Genomic DNA, 26,732 nt, shown 5'->3' on the forward strand with positions numbered 1-26,732 from the left:
CATGAAAACCAGACCAACATCCATCTGCTGATTAAAGATCATGTGACGTAATCCTACCTAGCTATTAATGGACATTTGTGTGTTTGTCAACCTTTTTTTCTAAACGTTACATTCATGTCAGACACCAAAGTGTGATGGGTGGCTTTCTCCTCTACTGGTTGAAGTGGGAGCAGGACGTTCAAGAGCAAAAGCTCCTTTCAGACGAGCTCTTCTATAGACAATGTCAGCATCGTGCTTGAAAAGACCCAAGTTACACAGTCAGACTGAATACTGCAGGGATCCAGCAACTTGTTCACAAGTCTCAAGTTATCACAGACATATAAGGGAATGAAATAAAACGTTTTCTGAAGATAATTAATCCTTTTTTACAATGATACTTCAAAGAAAAAGTACCTTTACAATGAACTCTGGTTAGCTGTTAATGTCCACTGTGCCTATCAAATTAATAACCAATCTATCTATGAATGGAGAAATGTCTTTATAGCTGTCTATAGTAATTAAGGAAGCACTGCTATCATGGTATGACTAAGTTACAAAGTGTCTCATTTACTGTTATTTTAATGTGGTGTATTGTCTTTTTCAACAGCCATGTATGAGTGACAAAATTACTCAAACTCATGTAAAACTAACATTGTTATAGTCTGTAAACTGTTTATAACATTTTCCAGGCTTCTTGAAATGAAAGAAATCCATGTTATAACAGATCAAATTAATCCACACTCACCTGTTAATTCATTAGGTACACTTAAACTAATTCAGTTTAATACAACACAGCATTGGTGTGGAAAATAGATAAGATGATTAAGTGAAATATAGTGTGTTTTCAAATGTCTATGTGTGCGCTTGTTTCATCTTCTATGGTTTTGAGCTATAGTTTGACGAAAAGGGTCTGAAAAGGGTGTTTTAGTCTTTCAGCATTGTTTTGATTCTTCTGTTTAAATCTTATCGCTCTGATCATGAATCATCCATCATCCAGCCCAAGTTGTAAACCAACAGACTGCTGAGCATTTAAAGCAGCAAATGAGGAGGGTTCGAGTCAGAGATAAGAGTGAACCATTAACTTGAAAGAGAAAGACAAACTAATGGCTTTAGCACTTTTTAATGTTTATCTGAACATCCATCATCATTTGAGGCCGAGCCTCCTCCCAGTGCTCATTGACAATCAAGCTGTGAGGATAAACATCATCATACCTAATATTTGATCTCTTAGGAGACAACTGCTGCTCTTCCTTGATAAATATTACTTTGTTTCTGTTCCTCCAACAGCCCTGACACTTTTCTTTTTTTTTAAACAGCCATCATAAAATCAAACGCATCGTAACAGGAACTGTTACATACAGATGTCATGTCTGAAAGGGGCTAGAAGAGGAGGAGACAACGGAGAGAGGAGGAAAAGTGATAAATATCACAGGGGCGGTGTGTGACCGAGCAGGAGAGGGCTGTCCGGCCCCTGAGAAAGGCAGACCTCCCCTCGTCCCAGGCTTATAGCTGCCATTCAACACTCACACACACATACAGAGCCAGGGAGCAGGTTGGGTTCAAGCGCAACAAATTACCTAAATATGGTTCTGAAAAGGCCTTTGAAAAGAGTTCAATTGGAAACCTTTGAAAATGATAATAATACTAAAAGAAACCGCAGGAGATTTAAGGGCTCCGTTGTGCGGATACAATGTCAGAGCCCTGTCCATAATTTCACCGACTTCAGAGGACAAGGGAGGAAGAGTGTGAAGTCCCCTTTTTCTAACTAGCCTGTCTTTTTCTTGTGGAGCTGGAGGGAGGGAGACCCATTAAAGCAGAAAAAGAGGGGGGAGAGGAAGAAAAATCTGAAAAACGAAATTTTCAGCCCGAGTGGTTTTTCCAAATGAAATCTTAAAAAGGTTCAAAACACAATGGGCTCCTTTTTTTCCTCCCTCTCTGTACTGTGTATGTGTGTGTGTTTGTCAGCGCACACGGGGGGTTGGTTCGTGGTGGGTTACCTTTTAAAGAGTGCCCAGCAGTGGACGTGTTTGGCATTTGTGGCCCTTGTCCCTCAATTATACGTTCGCCACAGTAGCTGCCGTTAAACTGACGGTGGGCACTGCCTGTGGCCCGAACGGCTGCGTGTATCCCCCCCCCCCCCTTTCCTTTCCATTCAGCCAGTCAGTCGAAGGGTGAAATCAGGAACAGAAATCATGTCTGACTCTTCTCCCCCCACCTGCCCTCACGGCTCTTCCCCCCAGCGCTCGGTTCACATCTGTTTGTTGGCCCCCTGCCCCAGAGGCAGTCAACACGGTTGCTGAGCACCGCTGTTATAAGTACACTGGCTGACTGGCAACTCAATGTGCTTCGTGCACGAGGACAAAAACGACGGTCAAGTTTCACCTTTAATAATAACAACTGCACTCTAATCATGACGACTCACAGTGAGCGACAAAAAAACCCATAAAATCCCGAGTGAGTCCAAAATCTGCTGCTGGACCACTATTTGGCCTGCACAGCTTTATCACAGTTAAAGGGTAAAAGTCACAGTCTGGCAGCTTTAAGTCTCGAAACAGATTGTGTATCCATTATTTCATTATTTACAAAAGGAGCAAAAGAGAGAGAATATTTCCCTTGCGTCTACTTTAGTGCATCAAACAGTTCTGACTTATGTATCTGCGAGGACTGTAAAGATGTGTAATATGTTCATGTGCTTCTATAGTATTTTATAATGTGTGTATCTTATGTGTAAGAACATCAGTTTTGTTTCAGTGTTTGTATGTGTGTGCATTCTGACCTTGGGGAGGTTGTGGCTGTGGGTTCCACTATTTCTTTCCATTTAGTTTCCACTTCACAGCCAACAGCACACATTAGCCACACAACCTTTGGGAAATGCCACACACGTAGGCGCGCGCCCCCCCCCCACACAGACACACTCAGGGGGTACAAATGGAGCTATCAAAGCATCCTTTAGTATCAGAGCTGATCCAGAAATACTCATTAAATGGCATCAGCTAAAATTTTATTTCAAATTCTTCACTAAACCATGTGTTTAAGTCACCTTAGCCTGAAGTGGAGCTACTGTGTTTGTTATTTTACAAACATCTGTACCAGTATTTCATAACCACAACATCTTATATCCAATTACAAATTTGGGTTAATAATATCCCACACTGTGAATGAATACGTTCTGCCAGTGTCGAACTTTGATGATGCGCAAGTCTGAGGTGACCCCTCCCTCCATTAGGCCTTAAGAGTGATGGAGGGGCACCAGTGGTCAGCGCAGCCAGACACATGAATTCAGCGCTGAGCGGACAAATGAGCGAAACCTGGGCCAATCTCCTCCCCCTCCTCTCACATCCCACATCCATACATCCAGGGAGCAGACATTTTTAAGACAACAAGTGGAAAAAGAAGTTACTAAGGAGTAGGAACAAAGCGACGGCTATCGGTGAAAGCGCTTGCCAGGGCACCATCTGCTCATCCGCTCGGTGGAAGTGGCGGCTTCCAGGGCGGTCAAAGACAACGCTGGAAGATTGAGGGGAAGGGGGCTCCCTTTGAACACTCAACCAGCGAGGAAACTACGTTTGGACGTGAAAGGGCCCCGGCAGAAGGCGACCAGCAGGAAGCGGGCGCCTTGTGTGTCATGAGATTTACAGTGACGTGTCCATCCACCAACCAACCATCTGGGCCAACATAAATACATTTAAGCAGGCGGTAAAGAAAAGGCAGCGACTCACAAAAGAACATGTTGAGAAAACACAACAGGAAAGGGCAAACCTCACTCTGAAAGCAAACGTAAGGATAAGGAGATTGTTTGTGAAATTAAAAAGAAATAAAAGACCAACAAACTAGTTCCAGAAAAGTCTGTCAGTCTGTCTGTCTTTAGGAATTTATCTACAAAGTAAAAGCCCCCTAATTCATTTTCTTGCTTCAATGAGTTATACCAAGCTAGCAGATTTATAGAGCTTGACTTTTAAGAGTTGTGCACCTGTATCTGAAGATTGTGTCGATTGCGTTGGGGATCAAACTATGAAAAACAATGTTTGTTTGTACTTTCTTTTGATGAAAAACTTTGATTATAACATCAGTGCAAATAAAAAACTGGTTAACTAATCTGGTTGATACAGGTCACTTTAAGGTTCAGAAGGCAATCTGCATCAAGCAAGTAAACAGCCGATTCCAGACAGCCTGGTTTCGACACTGCACTCGTTTTTTATAAATTCGTCATTCATTTATGAATGTGAAAAGATTGGAGAGGAAGAAGTAGGTAGAAAAGAGCTGAAGAGGAGGCAGCCTGCGATGGGAGTGTGAGGACGAAGAATCTGTCCATGAATCTCACACACAAACTTTCTTTCATTCTTTGTTGACGTCTGAGTGACTGACATCACCGCTGCTACCACTGCTGAGGACAACAGGCCCAGCCATTAGAAGGGACCAATCACAAGAGGCGAGCAGTGTGCAAGTGTGCGTGAGTGGTTGTTGTTGTCTGAGCTGTTTCTATTTGGTTGTGATGAATAAAACAAATTGCAAATCTTTTTCTCAAAAGGACTTCCTACTTTGAGGGAAGGTGCTTTCAGATACAAAGACCCTCGTGAATACACGGAGTAACCCATTCAAATACTTGATACTTGAACTATGATAGCTCAGCTGCCTCCTTGCTCCTTGTCTGTGATAGAAACTTTACAACGTTTGCAAAACTTCAAAAAATAGCAACAACCCAGTATTAATTGGACCACAAAGTTCTTGGTATTTGACAGATCGTTGATGTAGACTTTATCGCCTCCTACTGGCCAAACAGGTTGTGAGGAGGGTCCTGATGATTATTTCTTAAAACAGAGAGGGAAATATCTGCAGATATGTAGGCAAAGTCTCAAATTCTAATCTAGTCACATAGATTAAAACTCTAACGCACAAACACACACATGCAAAAAGCTCTGAGAACCACGTTCAAATGTCGAGAAGAGAGAGGGCGAGACTGATAACACACCCCTCCCAATCAGTCACACACACACGAACACACACGCACACGCACACACACACACACACACACACACACACACCTGAAGTTCAGGCAGCGCTTAGGCATTTCATCTCGGATATGCATCTCGAAAGGACACAGCGGAGAATAAAATGTCATCTGGGAGGAAAGTGAAGCTTCAAATGTGCGAGAATGTCAGAGGAGAGTTGGAGCTCGGAGTTTGTGTTTATCACCGTCTCAAGACGGACTGAAGGGGAGCGGGGGGAGAGAGGGCAGGAGGGGTTGGGGAAGGAGGGTAAGTGACCTGACTGCCAATGATGCCAAACCTCTATTTAAAGCTTCAATAACAGTTGGAGGCCTGACACTGACACATTTACCTCGTGGCCCGGTTTCTTATCAGCAGCCAAGAGAACTGCTGAGATCAGCTTATTGGACAGTGTGAGTGGCAAGTTGCTTTGGATTAAAGGAACGACAAAATTGGTGTGACTTTTTTGGGGACAACGTTTTAGTTGATGATTCATGGGCACATGGTGAACAGCAGGTGAGGACAACTCCGTCTAAAAAAAATCATTAACCTCAGCAGCAAAAAAACACTGAAAACATGTTAACTGTTAGTGAAGCCGCAAAAGTCAGATAGCTGGAGGGTGTGGCTGGAAAGTTCGCCGTCTACAAAATGCTTGTTATTTCTACGATTGTTGGCCATGTGTAACTGCAGCTCAGATTAAGTGTCAATAGAATGGGAAAGCTGAGCGCAAAATCCTTTTAAAAACAGGACAGTGCACAAAATAAGAAAATAAAAGCCTGTTGGATGAAACAACCTTGTCTCTTGAGCTCAAACTGGGCAAAAGGTGAAAGAGAGTGATGGTGGCCCGGGAGCTGAGTCCACCAAGTGGACTCAGATGTGCAAACATCATCCTTGTGTTTATTCACTTGTACGCGTGTGTTACAGGTGTTTGCACAAGAGTGTAGTAGTGTGCATGTGTGCGTGTGTTCACTGAACAAAACTCACCCGGATCCCAGCTAACTGCTTCTCCTCCATCCTTCAGGACCAAGTGTGCAAAGACCCCTGCCTCTCTGCTGCGGTCTCTCTCTCTCTCTCTCTCCCTCTCTCTCTCTGGGATGCCCTCTCGCTGTCACAGTTTTCAGAGGTAGTTGAGGTTCGCTCTAGTGTCTTCACCCCGTCGTGTTGCTCCCTCTGTCTCGGTCCCCCCTTTCGCCTCTTCTGCGTTGTTTCGCCGAGTGTCGCTGGAGTGGCGTCGCCGCTTTGTGTTAATTCTGCCCTAATCCAGAAACTTTTCTATGCTGTGAAAAGGACATGTGACAGGCGGAGAGAGGGGTGGAGGGAGGAGAGGAGTGGGGGGAAGAGAGGAGTGGGGGGAAGAGGGTGGGGGGGAGAGGGTGGGGGGACAAGGCAGCACTTTTTAGTTACTCGTCCCCTTGGCCACATTCTAAACAATTCCTCCGGTCTTTGTACTTGACCTGCTTTTGAGGTGAAAAATAATGATACAAAATCCGCACGTTTTGTGTATGTGTGTGCGTGTGCGTGTGTGTGTGCGTGTGTGTGTGTGTGTGTGCGTGTTCAATAAAACTATGAGCTGCAGACAAAACTTGAAAAAGGAGCCTGAAAGCAAAAAGATGCAGGGAATGTTTTTTGAAAAAACATGTAGTTACAGATTTGCATTTTGCAGCAAAGCAGCTGCCATAACAAAGTGCCCTTTTGTGCAGAGAGATTAACTGTTAGGGGAACGTTTAGACTGCCCATTGACTACTGCTGTATGAAAGCCAAACTGGGAAAAGAGCACTCGGCCTGGATTTAGAAGACACTGGCAGAAAATGCTTCTGTTTCTGAAATGCTCATGTTGGCTTCATATATTCAGGCTTGGACTGGAGTTATTGTTCGGTACTGGTAAATATTTAATATGCGAGTAAAAATGAGATATGTTTTTTCAAATATATTGAATGTGCAATGAAATTTAACTAAATAATTTCTGAAGATGAGACAAGGCTACAGCTAATGCCTTTTTTTCTACTAACCAATACTTTGCACATTATATTATCAATTAAACTATGACTCTTTCGGCCTACAAAACTTAAAAAGATAGTGAAAATGACATTTGTCTTGGTGGTGACGCTGAGATTATCAATGTGCAGTGATGTAAAAAAAGCAAAACACTGGGACAAGGTTTGGTGTACAACCAATGAATCAATCATCAAAATAGTTACTGATTCATTGAATGTGACCTAAAAACTTTGCATATCACAGTCCTGTAAGTGTGAGTCAAATCCAACAACTCCCGAGCGTCTCCCTCCACCGGACTCCCTCACTGCCTCGCTGAATGGAAATCCTAGACAGTGCACTAAAAGCCTCCCAGCAAAAGGAGGGAGAAAGTGGCCCAATATAGCCACCAGTCAAAGTTACTCACAAACACACACACGCATGCACACATTCCCCGCTCTCTCATATGTACAGGAGTCTACAGGGACATAGAATTGCTTGGATGTCCATCCTACACAGCATGCTGTACAATGACAAAAAAAAGTTGACAATTAAAAATAAAGCCAGTTAAAAACTGAACCTTACCTTCCAGGATATCTTTGAAGAAAGAAAAAAAACGGGAAGGCAAAAAAAACAACTTCTACGTCCGGACCAGCTCAGCAGTGAGAAACTAACCGGTGTGGAGAGTGAAGTCAATAATCAGGTCCCAGTGCGCTTGCTCCATCCCACTGGTTGACTCTAATGTAAGTACACAAGGCGAGATGTGAGCCAAGCCTATTGGACAACCCCAGGAGGAGTGGCAGTGAGAGGTTCGATCAAACTCATGTGTTGGCTCAAAAAAAGGATGTTCCCAGACCTCAACTATCAACTTCCAGGTAGAGGTCTTATAAAGTTAATAATAAATAGTAATCTAGACTTTGGAAGGCTCTTGTTTGCATGACTCAGAAAAGGTTTGCTTATCAGTATTTGGAGACCAGTGTGATCAGTGTGACATGTTTTCACAAATTTCAGCTTCTGAAATGCCAGTTTCCTTTTGTAAACATATTGTTTGATTTTGTCTTTTCTTTATATGATAAATCAAATGATTAATTGTTAAATTAAGACAAAATAAAGTGTATAGTTTTCAGCCATATTTGAACAACAAAAACTAACAACTTTAATAATGGTAGAAAACAAGAAAAGTGGCCCTGCCCATACGGCAGTGTGCTCAAAAAGACAGGCTAAGGAGGTGAATCAGCTTTGCAGGTTTCTGCTGTGGCTCGTTCCGTCATGAGGAGCGGTGCTGCGCTTTGGAAATTTCAAAGCGTTCTCCTTTTCCTCAGTATAAAGAGAGAGGGCCACAGATGGAGCACACGTACACACACAAATGTCCTGACCCCACAGCAATCAGCCGAGGATGAGGGGAAGCATGAGGGGCAGAACAAAATGTGCTTACAAAGCCTTGATTTTCATCAAAATGCAGTCACTGTGTTTGCACTGTGTTTGCACTACCCATTGCCAGAGTAACCTACAACACAGTACTGGGGTAAAAGTGCACTACTGGGGCCCAGTTAACCCCCTCACTGCTCCCACTCAATGTAGAACAAAAACAATTCTTTGATCCTGGCCTCAGACCTACTATTAGGCAACTGGATTATACAAATTACTGAAGTAAGAAAAAGTTATATATGTAACGCTAAAATAACGAAGGTCCTCACCTCACAGTAGATTTTAATACTCTGCTTCAAGATAATGGTGCAGAGCATTAAAGTTGTATTATCTCAGTTGATAATGATACATTGCATTTTTCTGCACCTTTCAAAGCCCTTAAGGTCACCTTACAAGGCAGAGATAAAAACAGAACCCAAAAAAACAACAATGAATCAAAAAGATCAATGCAGTGAAGAAAACATTATGTAGGTTGGCCAAATGGAGAGAGAGGCTTGCTGTTGCAGATGTCTGGTGGGAGGGAATTCCAGAGGTGGGGAGGAGTAGAGCGGCTAAAGGCCCTTGATCCCACGCCGGTCAAGCGGGCAGGTGGTACAGCGAGGTGGATGGAAGAAGTAGACCCGAGAGTGAAGGACTGAAGGATAGGAGTGATGTGATTAATGGAGGGGGTTCTGGAAATGATGTAAGCGGCAGAGTTCTGGACTAGTTTATGAAGGAAGTACACATTACTGATGCAAGCTTGGAAAAGATTGTGCGCTCTTAAGGATTACACCCACACTCTTAACGTGAGGGGAAGGAGAAACTAAAGAATTATCAATGATTTAGGAATAACTGTCTGTTGAGGAGGATTTGATGCCAATACGGGTGCTGTAAATCCCAAACACATTTCCACCCTGTTAAAACACAGTGAAAGTGGCCACTTTGCTCAATTGCTAATAAGCCTGGATCATAGACTGTACACAAAGATGGACAACATGACTGCCCTCCAGAAGTGAAGCCAAAGCACCATCGCCCTCAGGTGCCTGGCTGCAGTATAGGTCATAAATCCCACCTCCTCAATTTTACTGGAGCGATGGTCTCTTTCATTTTAGGGTAGTTCTCATCACACTGGTGTATGTTAAAATGTTCCTTTTCTCGTTTGGTTTTAATTAGGTATTTGATGCTAAAAAAAACTGTGTGAACTGACGCCTGATTGGTCGAGAGTACGTATTAACGGGAAATCTTCGGTGCTTCATCCCCCGAATGCCGTTGCACTGACTCTGGCAAATGCGCGAAATGGAGGTGTTCATATCCGGGGTATTTGAGCTTCATTTCTTTATAGTGCAAGTGAGGCCCTGTCTCTCTTGGCAAATAGCCTATAGTCTGGACATTGCTTTTATTTAGTCAAAGATTTATTTGCAACTCCCTCTCATTACATGGTGGGAGACATAATACAGGGACAAATGTCTTGTATATGCACATCTCTATGTGGCTCTGGGCGAATAAAAGCATAATAATTTGAAACTTTGTGGCATGTTGTAGACTGTGTCTCAGCTAACTGCTAAACTCATCACCGGTGTAATGAGATTTTCATGAAGCTGCTTCTGAAGTGTAATTAAGCCTTTTTAATTATGTGAGTCAGACTGGGATGAAGCAATTGAGGAACACTCAATAAAAAAAGACTTTCAGAGACAGATTTCTTAATCAATGACAAAATGCTGTAACTAAATGAAATAATAAATATATGCTTTAATAGTGGTGGGTATTGATAATGTACTGTTGTCCTCAGTTGGCCGGTTGACAGACTGAAAAATGTCCACTCCAGAATGGATTGCGCTGAAATTGGGTAGATTTTTGTTTTCCCGACAATGAATCCTAATGACTTTACCAAAGTACTGATTTCTCATCAAGCACCATCAGCAGGTTGGTTTATTTTTTCTGAGTAAAATGTCTCAACACCTCGTAGATGGATCACCTTGAAATTTAATTTACACATTCCCTTCAGGATGAACTGTAAAACCTCTGATGATTTGTCCAGTACTTTGAGAAAACACCTACAAAACTAACCTACGATATCCATCAGCTGTTTGTTAGCATTCCAATGATAGCGCACCTAGGCATCCAAGCACAGAAAGCTGCTACCCTGGCTCTAGACTCCAAGAGCCGTTCAGACCTGGTATTAACATCTGTCTTGTCCCTTCACAAGTGGACATCCAAGACACATGCAGGATTCATTTGAGATCGGATCACACGGATCACATTCGGAGGGGTTCCGGGACACATGAGGACACATTCCTTTAGCGGTCTTAACTCTCTCTCTCATACCAGGTCTCAATGTTGGACATCAGATGTCTTAAAAGCTTCAGAGACCCCCTCTCCCTACACTGGGGGGGTTAGGGTGGTCTGCAACAGTTTGACATTCACACACACCTGTCATGACAGGCCAGCTGTGTAGAAATGAGAAAGTAAACCACTGTTTGGACTTTACCGTCAAGCTCTGGTTTTCATTCTTGACACAATTATTTTCTAGTCTGGTCTCTTTTTATGTACACAACTTAGTGGAGCACCATCAATGTCTTCCAGGAGAGACTGTCATCGCTGTTCATGTGCGTCTAGCTGGGCATTGTGCACTGCCTGGCTCTCACTTGGCGAGTTTCACAAAAGAAAGTATACGTCCTATCTACCGGTGGGCCAGTTAAGATAGACTTAGGAAATGTTATCGCGGGTTGGAAGTGAAAAAAGGACCGATCAGAAATTCATGGTTGACTCATTAATTACTTTCCTGTCCTCACAAGTCACACTGTGACCTAGTGAAGACCCTTGCCCTGGTCTGACACGGCGCCCTTGGTTCCAGACAAAAAAGCATCCGTTATTGCCGTCTGTCATTACAGTGCCTCATATTGTTGGGTGTGGAAAGCAGTTGTGTCCGTTATCTATAGCGCCAATATGCAGCAGTGTGATTGGGATGGCACAGGCTCTGTTTTGTCATGATAGACAGCCTCTTTTCTCCGCAGTGCACAGATATTGTAAATACGCCTAAGAAATTGTGATGGTACTCAAAAGCAGTGACAACTATGCTTGGGCCTTTGTTCAGCACCCTGTAAATAGAGGCAGAAAACCATGCATCCATCACTGTGGACTGCTGGGAAAATAGGAAATTCTTACAATAGCGCTATGGCATTGGGAATGAGAAGATATGGGATTTTAATATGAAGTGCACAAATCGTGATTTTTTTTAATTAGTGGCATTCAAATGATTTTGGCTGCTGTGGTTGAGGAGTTGGAAAGGGAGGAGAGTGTAGCGAAAACACAGACAAAAACAAAAATACCAGTAGTGGACTCTTTCTGAACCCTGTTCCCATACAAAAGAGCTCAAATCACCGTGCCCAAGAGCAGAGCAAACCTTTTCAAAACGTAGTCAATGAACAGCCGCTGCTACAACACAAACACCCACAAGCAAGGGGTCAAGCTCTCTTATCTTTTCAATGGAGACCTTGGTCCTGGAATGACTCGAGAGACAAAAGCAATTGAACACAAATGGAGCAACACAAAGAGGATCGCCTTGGGGAATATTAAGATATCACTCCAATAAGGATGATCAATCTATTCAGGCTCTGTCATATGAAGCCACAATTAGACTGCACACAAAACAGATGCAGAGACCTTGCACAACTCTTATTACACTTCCTAGCTTGCTCCACTAGGAGGACACAGTCACAGCTCCTGTGCCGTAGTGACCGTGCAGACAAATTCGAGGGTACACGTGTATCTGCACAGAGCCTCACGTACCTAACATGGATGCTGGCATACCCATAGATGTGCAAAGTGTAACACTAGCTTCAAAGGGGAAAGATTTCTCTATTATTTTTCTTTTGTTTAGTCGAAAAGGACATTTAGTCCTAGGAGTTTATCTGTGTCTACCTTTGCGAAAACCCCGAGAAAGGTTTATCCTGGTTGGTGCAACACTTGCCTTACGCCGGGTTCACACCGGACGCGGAAGCGACTCGGAAGCGTGGCGTAAGCGCTAATCCCTAGCGCGCCGGTGCTTGGCTGTTCACACCGGACGCGGAAGCCACGCGGAAGCGCCGGGCAGCGCTAATAATATCACCCGTTGATCCAGTAGTATAAAAGCATATTTGTTGCTCCAACATTAAGCAACAGCGTCCCAACATGTGTCTTTTTTGGTGTTGTCTTTGTACAACATGTTCCGAGAATCATACAACTCACTGTACTTCTCCACTTCAAATATTAATTTTATGTCATCCATGTTGAAGAAATTCTCCGCTGTTTGCTCCGCTAAATGTCGGGTGTCGAGGGTAAATTACGTATTCTCCACTCAAGCCTACCTATGTGGAGAATACGTAGCCCCCCCCCGTCTCTTTTTATCTTTATGACTGCTTGTGTGGCTGTAGTGGATGGGCAGAGGGGGACATTTAATAATGTGGTTGGTAAAAGTGTTAAAATTAGTGTTTTCCTGTCGCGATACGCTCGCGTCAAGCGAAAAAAATAGACTCGACGCTGAAACGATCGCTTCACGGCGCTAGGCAGCCGCGGCATGGTGCTTCAGCGTTCGGTGTGACCAGAACAAAGGTTTAACATGGGAGTGGATGGGAACCCGAGGCTTGGCGCTGCGCTTACGCCACGCTTTGTCGTCGCTTCCACGTCTGGTGTGAACCCGGCGTGAGTTAAGAGCTCATCAGTTTGCTTGAATGTGTAACTTTGTGCTAATGAGTTCAGTAATATGCATATAATCAGTGTGTGATAAGAAGGACAAAAAACGTCAGTTAAGAGTAACAGTATGCGAGTAAACACGGTGCTAGTTCAGCCTCGACAGGTCCCCTCACTGGGCTCGAACTTCAGTGCGGGATTTTTTATATTGACCATGATTTAATTTATTCCTGCAAATAAAGCTTTATAATGAGGGAAATCCCTGCAAATTTACACTGATATTTTAATATGTTTTCTGCCAATGTATGCACCTGGTTGTCACGGGTGGGAAATACTGCAGGACAGGCAGGAACGGCTGCATCAGACAGGTTTCAATAACAATGTAAATTAGAAGGTGTACAAATGTGGACTGCTGGCTTAAACTTGTTGGTTCAGTGTGTAGTATTTATTGGTGAATTTGCATGTTGCAGCTGAATAGACCTCACCTCACCCTCACCTTCCAAACATGAAAGAATACCTGTGGTAGGGCTGTGCAGTTGATTGAATTTTTATTGTGATTTCTAATTTTGGGTCAAACGATCTCCAAACTAATATAAATCGAGTTGAAACGATTTATTTGGCATTTGGATGGATGGCTTAGGCTCCAATGTTTCGGGCACAGGCGCCACCTGGCCATAGGTGAGTCACAATTATTCTTATGTGAAAAATGCCATGAGGGTTAGATACATGATGATACTCAGCTCAGTGAACTACAATGCCGGGTTTATACCGCTGTTTGCTCCGCTAAATGTCGGGTGTCGAGGGTAAATTACGTATTCTCGACTCAAGCCTATGTGGAGAATACGTAGCCCCCCCCCCCCCCCCCGTCTCTTTTTATCTTTATGACTGCTTGTGTGGCTGTAGTGGATGGGCAGAGGGGGACATTTAATAATGTGGTTGGTAAAAGTGTTAAAATTAGTGTTTTCCTGTTGCGATACGCTCGCATCAAGCGAAATAAATAGACTCGACGCCGAAACGATCGCTTCACGACGCTAGGCAGCCGCGGCATGGCGCTTCAGCGTTCGGTGTGACCAGCACAAAGGTTTAACATGGGAGTGGATGGGAACCCGAGGCTTGACGGCATTCTCAAGCCCGCGGCCGCCTGGCTGGAAATTTCAAAGTTCTCAGTTACAAGGTGTTTTTTTAAAGAGAAATACTGAATAAATGCATCATGTTTTCTACCTCAAAAGTAATCATTTGAATAATCTTAATATTGTCCAAATAATTTTTCCAAAATCTAGCAGCCCTAACCTGTGGTAGCCTTCAGTTGTCATAAAAGCTCAAAAGATGTTTAGTTTGTTCAGTTTGAACTAGGGCTGAACGATTAATTGCATTTGCGATAAAATCGCGATATGATAAAACGCGATTTTCTAATCGCAACGTGCGCGATTAAAACGTGCGAAAGAGAGTAGGGCTCTGGGCTGCTCTCCTCACCCGCAGCAAGAATGCCGTGGGACCACAAAACTACTCCGATCCAGTAGATAGCGAAGCAAGCCTGCATCACCTACAGGTTCCCAAAGTCTTCGGCCGACGTGTCGGACACACAGAGCGAGCTCATCTCGCCGGTGACCACGGTGCGGGCGGCGGACCTGAAAATCGCTCCCCGGAAAAGCAAGCCGAGCTCCGGGGCGGCGCGGCTCCAGAGCCCCCCGGTCACCTACATGCACATCTGCGAGACCGAGGGTATTCAGCATGGGGGTGTTCCTGCTGAGGCCCGGCGCCTCTATACCGCTGCACGACCACCCAGACATGAACGGGAATCTACGGAGCTGCTGATCCGCAAGCTCCCTTCCAGCGCATCCAGCTGGCCCGCCGCATCCGCGGACACAGAGCTTAAACTGCTGCTGCTCCACTTACTATAACAACGCCGCATTCCTACACTTATAAAATGCAATTCAATGTGGAAGTAATCCAAGTATTCAGAATATGTTACTCAGATTAGTTAATGTAACGGAATACGTTACAGATTACATTTTAGGCATGTATTCTATATTCTGTAACGGAATACGTTTTGAAAGTATCCTTCCCAACACTAGCAATGTTACTGACTTGGGAGCAGTAACACACCTATAATTAAAAAAATGTTTTTCTCAAGATGGTAAATTTTGCACACAGGTTTTAAAAAGTGCATGGCTTGTGTTTATACTTACAATGACTTTGATTAAATTACTTAAATGCACACCGATTTGTTGTTCTTGTTTCTGTAATGAGAAGTTAAATAAAAATGTGGGAAAGAATATTGTCCCTTTCTAGGGTAATGAAAACAACAATTCGTACAATTTAGGTGAAACAGATTAGTGAAAACATCACTAGGATAAATTTATCTTATATTGCCACCAATAGATCCCTTTCACCTAAATTGTAGAAATTGAACCTTTCTAAGCTACAGCTTTTGAAGAGCAACCTCCTCAGAAAAAATAAACAGAGCCCAGGAGGACAAGCGCAGTGAAGGATGTTGACAGGTGAACAGTGTTTTCCTTAGTGCTGCATGGGTCTACAGACACCAGTAACAGCAGGCAACTGATTGCATATGCAAGGTACACAAATCAAGGGTTAGGGTTTGAATTAAGATAGAATTGTTCAGGAACAATGAAGCGAAACAAGAAAAGAATTGTTTGGATGGTACTGCTGTAATGACAGGAAGCCACAACCAAGGTGTTATTGGAACTTACATCCACTTGGTTGATAAAACATGACTAAAAATAATTGATAATGTTGCTCGTTGTCTGCTGAATGAGTCAATAGACTTAATAAGGTGATAATATGTCAGTGTTAAGTGTACCACTTATTTTAGGCCAAAATGAAAAATATTTTTTTATGAAGGTTTATGGACAGGGATCACAAGTTTGTCTGTATAGTTTGACTATATTATAACAGTAATTTTTGCTTGACCTGGAAAACTCATGATTTAACGACAACATTGAGACAGAACCCAACATATATAAGGTTTGGTGCCTTCATTACCAACATAACAGAGATTAATCATATTCTTATATGTGCTTTTTCTATTAGGACATGTCAAAATATTGTGAATGAGAAGGGCTTTTGCTGAGGAGCAGGGAAGTTGTACTCAGCAGGTGCTGATCTGCCAACTGTCCAAACTCTAGCATTTTCTCACACACATATGTAATCATGAATAAGTGAGAACAATTACTGAAACTCAGAATATAGAAGGACCATACTTGATTTGCACAGACAGAAAAATTATGACCTTAACTCCTGCAAGGACCCGAAAAAGTTTTCACATTTAACAAATAAGATATTTAACAGGTTTGTATAATATCATGTCATGGTGTCGTGCTTTGTCACACATGCAGAGGGAGGGTGTGCAGCCAGGTTAGTTTACCACCCACTTCAGATTCCAAAAAACTTGTGTTAAAAACCCACCTGATGATCATAACTGAAACATCTTAGAGATGCTGACACTGCCGTGCTCACCAAAACAATATAAAACAGATCTGCTTAATTATGTTATAGGGCCCCCTGGTGGTCATTGCTAAATAACCAATCTTCCTATCTCCCCCCCTCTCTTTACAATGAGGTTAAACATTACAGCAACATCAATATGCAGAGAACTCTGACTTCCTCCATCTCTTTCATGATTCTCAAACCATTCATTTAATCTCTCCTATCACTGCCTTCCTCCTTTTTGGCCCTAATCCAGGGGTCAGCAACCTTTTTGACATTTAGTGCCAATGTGAATGTTCTTGTTAATTAGCGTGCCATATCAACATTTTGTTCACATTAAGTTTTATTATTGCACCACATTAATATCTCCAACAGACATGTCATCTTATTCCATCCATATTGGCTATATATAGAACAACACTTTAAAGAACCACGTTTATCTCATTATGATTGCAATGATAAGTTTCTCATTAACCCGACCAGCCACACTCATATTCAGAATTGCGAAGGCTTGCTTCAGTCGCATGGTTTTTGGCAGTGGCAAAGACTTTGAGAGAGTTGGATTTCTTCCCGTACCTGGACACTGCACTTTTGATTGATTCTCCCTTGTCTGCCTGATCTTTGAAACTTCTTTCATGCTTTGTCTCAAAGTGGCGCTGTATTTGTGAGTCATTGCGGCCTTAAAGGTCCAGGAGATTCAATGACATTGTGTCCTGGGGGATCTTTTTTTCTTACAGTGATTTTTATATTATTCTTAAAAAGGACCATTAAATGGACTATGCCATTTTGTCATAGATTATAGTGATTTAATGATTCTGAACAAGGTTGGTACTTTTCTTACAGTTATAAAATACCAAGCTGCAAGCCTGTTACTTTTAAGCTCAGCAGGGAAAGGCATTCCCTAGCAAAATAATGATCAAAGGCAAGATCAACAAATACAGATAATGACACACCTTTGATCTTGGCTGTTTCATAGCCTTTAACTTAGATATATTATAATACAAGTAAGAAAAGAGAAGAGTTATTGCAGGTATAACATGTAGCCTATAACTATGACTGTATTACCATTATATTAGGACTTTATTCTTAGTAATCTTTAACTTTTGTAATATAATGAAATAATAATATAACATCTTTATTCTTGTAATCTAAATTTACAACTTCTTTTCTCATTATATTACAACTTCATTTTTTGTAATATAAAGAATTTATTCTTGAAACCTCACGTCTTTCCTTTCCAATAGTCCATTGTAAAAATGCAACGTGGAAATATTGATAGTAATGAAGTTATTATTAACCACACACAGCCTTCCTTTTATGACTTTAACCAAATGTATTTGTTGTTTTACCTTAAATCTGCATTCATTAATTTGTAGAAACTTCTGGGAATCAAGTTGTAAACACGAGATTAATATAAAACCAACTTCAAAATTTGGTTTACTGATGTAACCAATCAATTTCTGACATAAATAAAACCAAGTCATGTTTCAGCTAACGACAGTAGGGGGCAAAGTGAGGAGCGCTGATGACAGAGATCTTTTTCGTTCACCTGCTGTAAACCTAAGCCCATCCAAGGATCTGCTGCCTGTCACAGCGGATTTAAGGGTAAATTGAGTACAAACTTCACTGCACATGATAAAGTCTGGCTTTGAATTGTGGTGCTATTTGCCTTTTCATTGTGAAAACCATTTGTTTGTAATTTGAGTTTGAGCCATTACAAGTCTGACATCAAGGCAAAATGTGGCTTTAGCAGAGAAGCATGAGCAAGTGTCACCCCGGAAGTCTGAAGATGTCTCCCACAGACAGGCACTATTCTCCTTTGCTGATATAATATAATTTACATTATATACACTATATATATATATATTAGCATAAACAGTAATGTGTGAGGATGGTCAAAAATTTCTCAACACCATTGGCCTATGTTAGGGCTGCTCGATTAATCGAAATTTAATCGTGATTACGATTATGGGGTCAAACGATCTCCAAACTACTATAATCGAGTTGAAACGATTATTTGGAATTTTTTTGCGCAATTCAGTCTTTCCCCAAAAGCATTCAGCGGTCAGCTGACTGGCTCTCACTCTCAAGCAGCAGTAAAGTGAAGGAGGCGAGTTGTGTGTGTGGTGACCAGCGGTGAAAAAAACAGCGCGAGTGGAAAAGCAGGGAGGGCAGCAGCACACCATGTAGCGGCTGCGCAGCGCACCGCTATTCTCAAGCGCGCTCACGCCTGGCTGTTCAGACCGGTCAGACCGGACCCGCATTTCTCCGCGCCGGTCAGCCGGTCAGAGAGTGTTAGAGTTGCCATCATTAAGGGTTTGAATAACCGGGCACCGATATCCTGGTTTCACGGAGGAATAAGACACGCAGCAGTCATCGGTGTTTAATGGAACCGGAAGTGATTAAAAAAATAAAGCATAGACTTCAGAATAAGGGCACATATTAATAATCGTTCAAATAATCGTGATTTTGATATTGTCCAAAATAATCGTGATTATGATTTTTTCCATAATCGAGCAGCCCTAGCCTATGTTATTATTATCAATTAATATTTCAAACGGAAAACTGACTGATACTCTTGATACACATAAGATGCCTAAGCCGTGGGCTATAGGAGTCCCTGTCCCTTTTCCAAGTCTATGTCACCAGTGTATAAGAAAAGCAAACAGAGAACTCTGTGGATGGAAGAAAGACAGGCTCTCCTGTGTGTGGATAAGGATAAAATGGAAAGGGGGATGGTGTGCGAGCTTGTATTTGGTGTTGGAGTTACTGCCATTCATGCATGCACAACTTCTGTTGACATACCCTACTTTCACCCTTCAGTCAAGCAACTGATTGGATTTCATCACAGCATATAGATCGTTTTTCTTTCCTATCTGAGAGTGGGATTGACTTCCTTTGAACAAAAAAAAATGTCATCAACGAAGAAGCTGATTATTTTCTCCACAAATCAACACTTGTTCGATGCATGATATTCCACAAATATCTTACATTTTCAATGATATCATAGAAAACAATATACTGAAAGCATACTATTTAAATATAGTATATTTAAAAACATGCAGCCACAGACATATTGTTTTTGGGATGTAATTTAACATTCAAGACATTAAAATGTATAAAGTTTTAATGAATAATCCAATTCAATAGTAAAGACTAGTAACAGCTGGTCAAACGTCTTTTGGCTGTAACAACTTCAAACAAGAGCTTGTGTTTGTGGCAGATCCTCGCCATGTTTAGGTGGGATTTCAGATAATTCATCAGACAGAACTTCAGCTCAACAACATTTTGTGGGCGTCTGGTGTGAACAGTTAGCTTGAGGTCATTTCACAGCAGCTCATGGTCCGGCCTCAGAATGATCCACTGCAAATTTGTATCGTTTGAACTTTCGTTTTGCTTCTAGTTCAGAGCCAAGTCCTTCTACATCACCCAACTTCTACTGCTCTCCAGCCTCTATGATATTATTCTAGAACACTGATCACTTTTAAGATTCCTTTGCCACTCAATGTCATTGTGTTGTTACAGCTCAGGGGCAGGAAGACATGAGCGTTTGCCCTCGGTTGGTTAGCTGCAGAAAATACTACAATTAAGGAACATGGTGAAAAGTGATGGACAACAAGGTGGAACTGTTACTGACAGTAAGTGTTAGCGATGTGTTGCACTTGACTGATATCAAGCCGTGACTGATAAGACCAAATCTGGAAGTGAATGCCCGTCTCTTTCTCCTCCTGGTCTCCTAGTACAATGTCCAAAGAGATCCAGGAGAGATCGGTTTGTGAATGACGCTTCTAACTCGCGACAGAAGCAAAAATAGAGAAACTTAAGTCTCCCGGTGAAAGAGCGGTGACACACAAGTTGTGGACACCGACAAAGATGTCAAGAGAGTTTTCCGATGAGAAGAGCTGACAACGGTGACAAGAAAATCCTGTGATCTCAGCAGCAGAGTAGATCTCTGGGTAAACTCTTTAGTTTAGAAACATTTAGAAACATCAATGATGCCCCCCCAGCTAAAGCCTGATCAACTTGCTGCCACCTGGCAAACGATACTGAGGCCCCGACCTGCTAGAACACAAGACTGGAGTAGTTTCTTACCTCAGGCTTTGAGACTATTGAGATCAACCTCCAAACTCCATCACAATTAGTTCATTAATTCATTGTTCTTGTGAGTAGCTCAAATTAACTACAGCTGCAATTTCCTTACAGAAAGTTGCACTGTAGAACGATGATTAAACTGAATCTCAAGACAATCATATACATGAAAGGGTTCACTTACTTCAGTGGCAATTAAACATGATTTTATACTATTAATTAGAAGCCCAGCAAATTAATATGAGCTAATCACACATACCTTTGTTTGCTCTCATTGTTGCAATTGGAATTTTGAAAATGCTAACAGGCTGGAAGGGTTTGGAAGATTACCCATCCTGGAAGAGGGATCCCTCACATGTGGCTCTCTCTGAGGTTTCTATGTTTTACTCCCTGTTATTAAGGTTTTTTGGGGTGTATTTCCCTTACTCTAGTTGAGTGTTAAAGACAGAGGACGTCACACCTTGTTAATCCCTATGAGACAAATTGTGATTTGTGAATATGGGCTACAGAACTCAAATGTAATCAATCTCATTTTACAATTTTTCATTACTCACGCCTACCGTGACAGGCCAGAACAGTCTCAGCAAATTCAAATATAATTTGATCGATGATTGTTGAAAAGCAGAAAAAATCTCAGACAGTGTGTTTAGGTACTTCAATAAATATGAACAGCAAAACAGTGGGATCAGCTCATCTGCTCATCTCCAGTTGTAATGTTAATGTTACAAATAATGCTGTATCCTATGTTTCAATATTGACACCGGTGGGATACAATATGAAAATAATTACTGTCGTCATTAGGTTGTTACTTTTAATCACTTAACCTTGGATATTTGTATGTAGCACGTAAGATCCAGTCCAAGCACGAAATGGCACCTCCCCCCTCTTTTCCAAAACAAGAAGGGGGGGCACAGCCAGTGCCACGTGTTGCTCCACGCGGATATTAGACAAAGTGACTCGCGTCTGACAGGAACCACCTCTCGTGTGACTCTGCACTCCATGGACACATGTTGAAAGTTGTCCTCCTAATGCCTAGATGGCTATTAAATGCCCATCCCCATCGTGCAACAACACATAGAGGTCCTTTAGGGAGATTAGACCACACCATGGCTCCTGGTCCAGTGACCTGCTTATGTTTTTAAACCGCTAAAAGGTCTAGATTGAGACTCTCCCTCCTGTCTCAAGGTGTTGTCTTACCTTCGGGGGGGGGGTGTCTTCTCCTTGGGGCTGCAGTCTGAGGTGCGTGTTTGTTTCTGTCTCACTTTTCCCGCTGATATCGGTTGAATGGGCACCTTGGTCTTCTGTCCCTCTCCGGTCACACGCGGACACACAACTCCTCCTCCAGCCCCTCCCCGTGCAGCCCCCAGTGAGGGGGTGGGGACAGCGGCGCGTGAGGGCTCTCTGTCTGTGGCTACCTGTCAGGGACACATGGTGCACATCGCTGCTCCATCACTTCATCCTGTTGGCCTGTGGGATGCATGTGCAACTCAAATGCTCCTCCTCTACCACTTCATGGCAACAAGTTCATTCTAACTGACGTTGCGTCTGAAAACAATTAGATCCCAATCATGCGTAATTCCACATTTGGACATAAAAGCCTTAAACTCGCTATAGAAACCAGACCTGAGCGTCTGAGTAGCCTGCAGCCCTGACACAATGCATGTCCCTGTGTGTGTGTGCGCGTGCCTGTGTGTGTGTGTGTGTGTGTGTGTGTGTGTGTGTGTGTGTGTGTGTGTGTGTGAGGCTACACGTGTTCAGTGGAGGAGCGCGCTGACATGTGTTGCTCATTCTTTTGTTAAGAAGACCGCACCGCGTCCCTTCCTCACAGAGACCCCTTGTGATTTTGGCCGCGCGCTGCGCCACCGCAGGAGATCGCGTCCGTCGCTGATGCCCAGTGTGTGTTTGTGATGACCGTGCGGATCAGTGGGGTGAGCGGAGGCAGATGTTGGGGCGACGCGGTGCTCCAGACAGGTGTGGTGTGGCCACGGCTGCGGCGCGCCACCGGTGCCGTGCACGGAGGCTGCGGGGCGCCCACTACACCAACAGATGAGTGCATGTGTGGCGGATGACAGATGCAGATGGACATTGGGTGTTGTTTTTTCTCCCCAGTCATGCACATATAGGCTTTACCTTGTCTCTGGACCGATCAGGTTGTTGGGGCTCTTGGGGAAGCGGTGGAGAAAGGAGGAGGTACAGGAGGAGGAGGAGACACGCATGCAGGCGCGGTGGTGGTGGTCACAGGCTGGGGTGAGAGGAGGGAGGTGAGGGGTTTGGGGGTGGCGGTCAAATATGCTGCACAACCTGAGAGCCGTTGAGAGCTCACTCTGAAAAAACGGTAGATTGATACGGGATCCTTGTTTTTCTCACTAAACTATTTGACTTGACCACGTTATTGTGAGTAACTTCAGTATTCATGCCATTTACTAACGATTGAAAACTTATAAAAAAATAAAGATTTAAATATTTTTTCCCTAGTAACTACATACAACAAACCTACGATATGATAACTCCTCTTCTGCAGGCTGGACAGTTTACACAATTTTACAATGTGTAAGCCCATTATTGACTTCATACTTCCACTATAATACATTTCAGAGATAATTATTGTATTTTCTACTCCACTGCATTTACTCGATAGCTTTAGTTCTTATTTAAAAAAGACGATTTTAAACAATATATATTACAACAAGCTGTTAAAACACGTTGTTAAAAAGTAAACCAGTGATTTGTAAAAAAATCACAATATATCTGATGTACATAAAGCATTTTATATTGAATTTTACTCTAACTCCACCTGTTGCTTACACAGCTGCTTCAGTACAAATTTTCTAATGATTTCATAGCGCTTAAAAATATGATATAGTAATTGGTCAAACATGTACTTTTATTTTAAAACTACATTTAACTCGCCCATATCTGACAGGTGCAGTAAAATTGTAATTCTTTTCAGCCTAGACACATCAGCAAAACGGTACAAAAATAGATGAATGTGCCCCTGAAAACGTTTGTCATGTGACCAGTTATGCGCACTGGGCCGGTGTCAACAACAACAACAACACAGCCATGCTGCTCAATCACTCACGTAGGTTCAGTTGCAAAGTGACATACCGGTGAGAGTGGGTATTGAAAATCATTTGGGGCTTAATAAAAAGTGATTATCCTACAATCCTGTGCTATACCCACCTCAATAAGACGTCACCATGAAGGACTACAATAGCGTGTCAGTAAGTCATTATTATGGTTACTGTTATGAGGAAGAAGGATGATATATTGTTTCATTTTTTGGGGGGCGTATACAAGCTATTTTACTGGAAACTTAATTACTCCATATGGAGGACTGCAGTTATGTGCAAATCAAAATAAAACTCTGGATTTAGTGAATTTAAATGTGGTTTCATACAGGGACCGTTGAGCCTTGGCGGAGGTATGCGCTCTACATAGTACCATTCTAGTTGTTATGTTCTTAGAGCATTTTTTAATAACTTTATCTTGTGTAATGTATAAAATGAGAACTGGAATGTTGTAGATCACAAATCAGTTTTTTTGCAAACCTTGTCACTCCCGCTCTCAGGAAAATACAAACAATGCAGACATGGTGTGAGCTACTTGTTATCTGCTTCGTCCCACAATGATGAGATGCTTCTTTGATATGACGATCTGATTTGTGTAGCTGTTTGCACGTCAGCGTGTGTTCTGTTGACAGATCTCTGTTGTAACCAAGCGGCAACAACCTGGGCTGAACGATTAGGCCAATGCGGAAGTGCAAAAAGCTGCAGTTCACTGGGTGGCCACTTGAGGCTGACTCCAAGACGGAGTCAATTCCCACTGACTCCAGTGATGGAAATTGGACCTGGTGAGAATTAGGAGGTCTGCTGTTCTGTTCGTGGAGTCTGGTGGATGGGCAGTTGTTGGTGGGGGAATATAGGGCGGAGGTGAACGGATGGGGCTGAAGCCACTTCAGGTTTCTGAAGAGGGGCACAGTCGAGATCGTGGTCCACTCTGACACACTGAGGCACTGTAGGATACAAAGAAAACTTTTTCTGTGAAGATTTATCTGTTCGTTGACATTCATTGGCCATTTTATCACATTCATTCCCTTGGGTAGCACACAGCATTTGTTTTGCATTCTTTCTTCTTTCCATACATTCACATTCGTTTACGTTCATTCATCTCATTTTTTTTGTAAACCAAACAGCATTTGCATTATTTTCAGCTTTTGAGGCTCAATCTGGCAATTATCAGGGTTTCATTTAGTTCCTTTGTTTCCCATCTTTTAGCAATCTCCAATTCCGTAAGGTGTGTGTGTATGTACTGTGTGTGGGGGTTGGTGTGTACTCTGTGTGTGTGTATGTGAACTATGTGTGTGAACTGAGTGAATCCCAGGAGATAAGACCAAGACACAGGCTGAAGGCTTCTTCAAGGTCTTGGTGGGAGGAGACAAGTACAGTCAGATTTGTGGCTCTGTTGTCATCTTAACAGTTTCACAAGGAGAAATAGTATGCATAAGCAGGGATAATATTTAGTGTGGCATAATGCAAACATTTTCCATTACACTCCCATGTTACAAAGCCCGACTTTAGAGCAGAATTAACTGTTTACAGCCAATCACTAAGTTCCTCCTTCATGACAACTGTGTGGGGATGACTGTTTATTTAACTCACTCGTTTAAATTATATAGAGATTAATTATGAATAAGTATCACTTGATGGACAGGTGACGTCACCGTTAGCTCGTCACTCCAGATTCTAGCCTGTTGCCTGCTCGGCTTCACCTGAGCTAACAGGCTAATCCCCGTCACTGAACACGGCCTGAGTCTGTTGACAGGTTTTCACTCTCATATCGGATGAATAAAATGTGTTGATGTTCGGCTGGATCTCCTGACGGAGAAGTTGAGAGGTCTCTGCTCCAGTTTCTGTGGTAAGTAAAATACTGTATTTTATTAAGTTGTTGGTAGTGATCAGTGTTGTGCATGAACGAGTTCAAAATCACTCGTTCACTGAACACGCTCATTTTCATGAAAACGAGAACTGAACGCAACTTAATGACAAATAATGAATTTGAACGGTGAACACGGTCATATTATCTGAGGTCCAGCTCAAACGCCACGGAATGTTTTCCTTCTCCTGAGGAGAGACGCTGTCTAAATCGAATGCTTGCACCATGTTGTTGCTCAGTGCCCGTCAAATTTCTGCGATGTAGCCTAGCCTAACCCAACTAACTCGACTTCGAACTACGTTACCCATGATGACGCTCTGTGGGCGTGGCTCAGTTGTCAGTCGTCTTCTCTTTGCCTATTTATTGGATAGTCAAGAACTAGGAGGAGTCAGCACCGGCAAGATGGTGCTGGGCAAAACGCCCACGCAGAGACTCATTTTCCCTCTTCAGAGACCAACGGGTGACGCCACGAAAATTATTCACTGTATATCCTTCTTTTTCAGTGTGTCTGTGCCTGTTGATGTAATCATGAAGAAATGTGTAAGTGATAATTAACGGAAAAGACTGTGTGTGACAGTGTGGTTTTAAACACAACAGTATCACTAAAGTTTCCAGCGCAACCTTGTGTCTGACATTGAGTGAGAAACATAGAGAGCTAATGCCCAGGGGGGGAAGTCCTTGGGAATCTGAATTATGCATGTTACAGCATTAAGCAAGATCAGGTATTGAACTGTGTCCTTTGGAAAATGAGAGTTCTGTTTTGCTTTATGGTGAGAATTCAAGCACCCAGTACTTTAGTGATAAAAGTGAATTACCAAAGACTGTAAACAGAGCTCTGAGGAATCAGTTCTGATTTACAGTGTATTTTAAACATCTGCTCAGTCCGATACAAAGACGGTGGAAGAGGTGAAAATGTGTAGGATGAGGAAACCACAATCCAACACGTGCTTAAATTCACAATCATAATTAAATCCAAAAATCTCAAAAAGTCTGTTTCATTGATTAAAATTATTTGGTGTTGTCTATATGATTACCTCCTCGAAGCAAAGGAGATTTGTGTTGGTTTATGTTATGTTTAGATTTTCCATCCTTCCAATTTTTCTTTCCTTTTCCTTCCAAGAGTGGAATTCCAGGAATTGGTAGGACCAACAAATTCCACACACCTAACACTTAAAGTCAAGGCAATACTCAAAGAAAGAAAACATACCACCTGGCACTTGCGCTGAAATAGTCGTTAGACGTATTTGAGTA

General features: G+C 42.5%; 1 protein-coding gene across 3 annotated transcripts in view; it reads right to left on the reverse strand.

Annotated features, from left to right (window-relative positions):
• The window catches only part of slc6a9 (solute carrier family 6 member 9), a 56,349-nt gene extending 48,631 nt beyond the window's left edge, over window positions 1-7,718 (reverse strand). Inside the window, exons 1-2 of one of the 3 annotated variants that reach the window (XM_053437135.1) lie at window positions 7,521-7,718; window positions 5,949-6,236 (exon numbers count right to left, since the gene is read on the reverse strand). Coding sequence is in view for 1 of the 3 variants with exons in the window: in XM_053437136.1 (XP_053293111.1) it covers window positions 5,949-5,978 (30 nt within the window). In the remaining 2 variants the exon portion in view is untranslated. Of the gene's footprint in view, window positions 1-5,948; window positions 6,242-7,520 lie in introns of all 3 variants that reach the window. The other 2 variants (XM_053437134.1, XM_053437136.1) reach the window with 2 other exon arrangements.
• Window positions 7,719-26,732: the final 19,014 nt, after the last annotated feature.

Source organism: Pleuronectes platessa, chromosome 13, assembly GCF_947347685.1.
Source record: "Pleuronectes platessa chromosome 13, fPlePla1.1, whole genome shotgun sequence".
Taxonomy (NCBI): Eukaryota; Metazoa; Chordata; class Actinopteri; order Pleuronectiformes; family Pleuronectidae; genus Pleuronectes; species Pleuronectes platessa.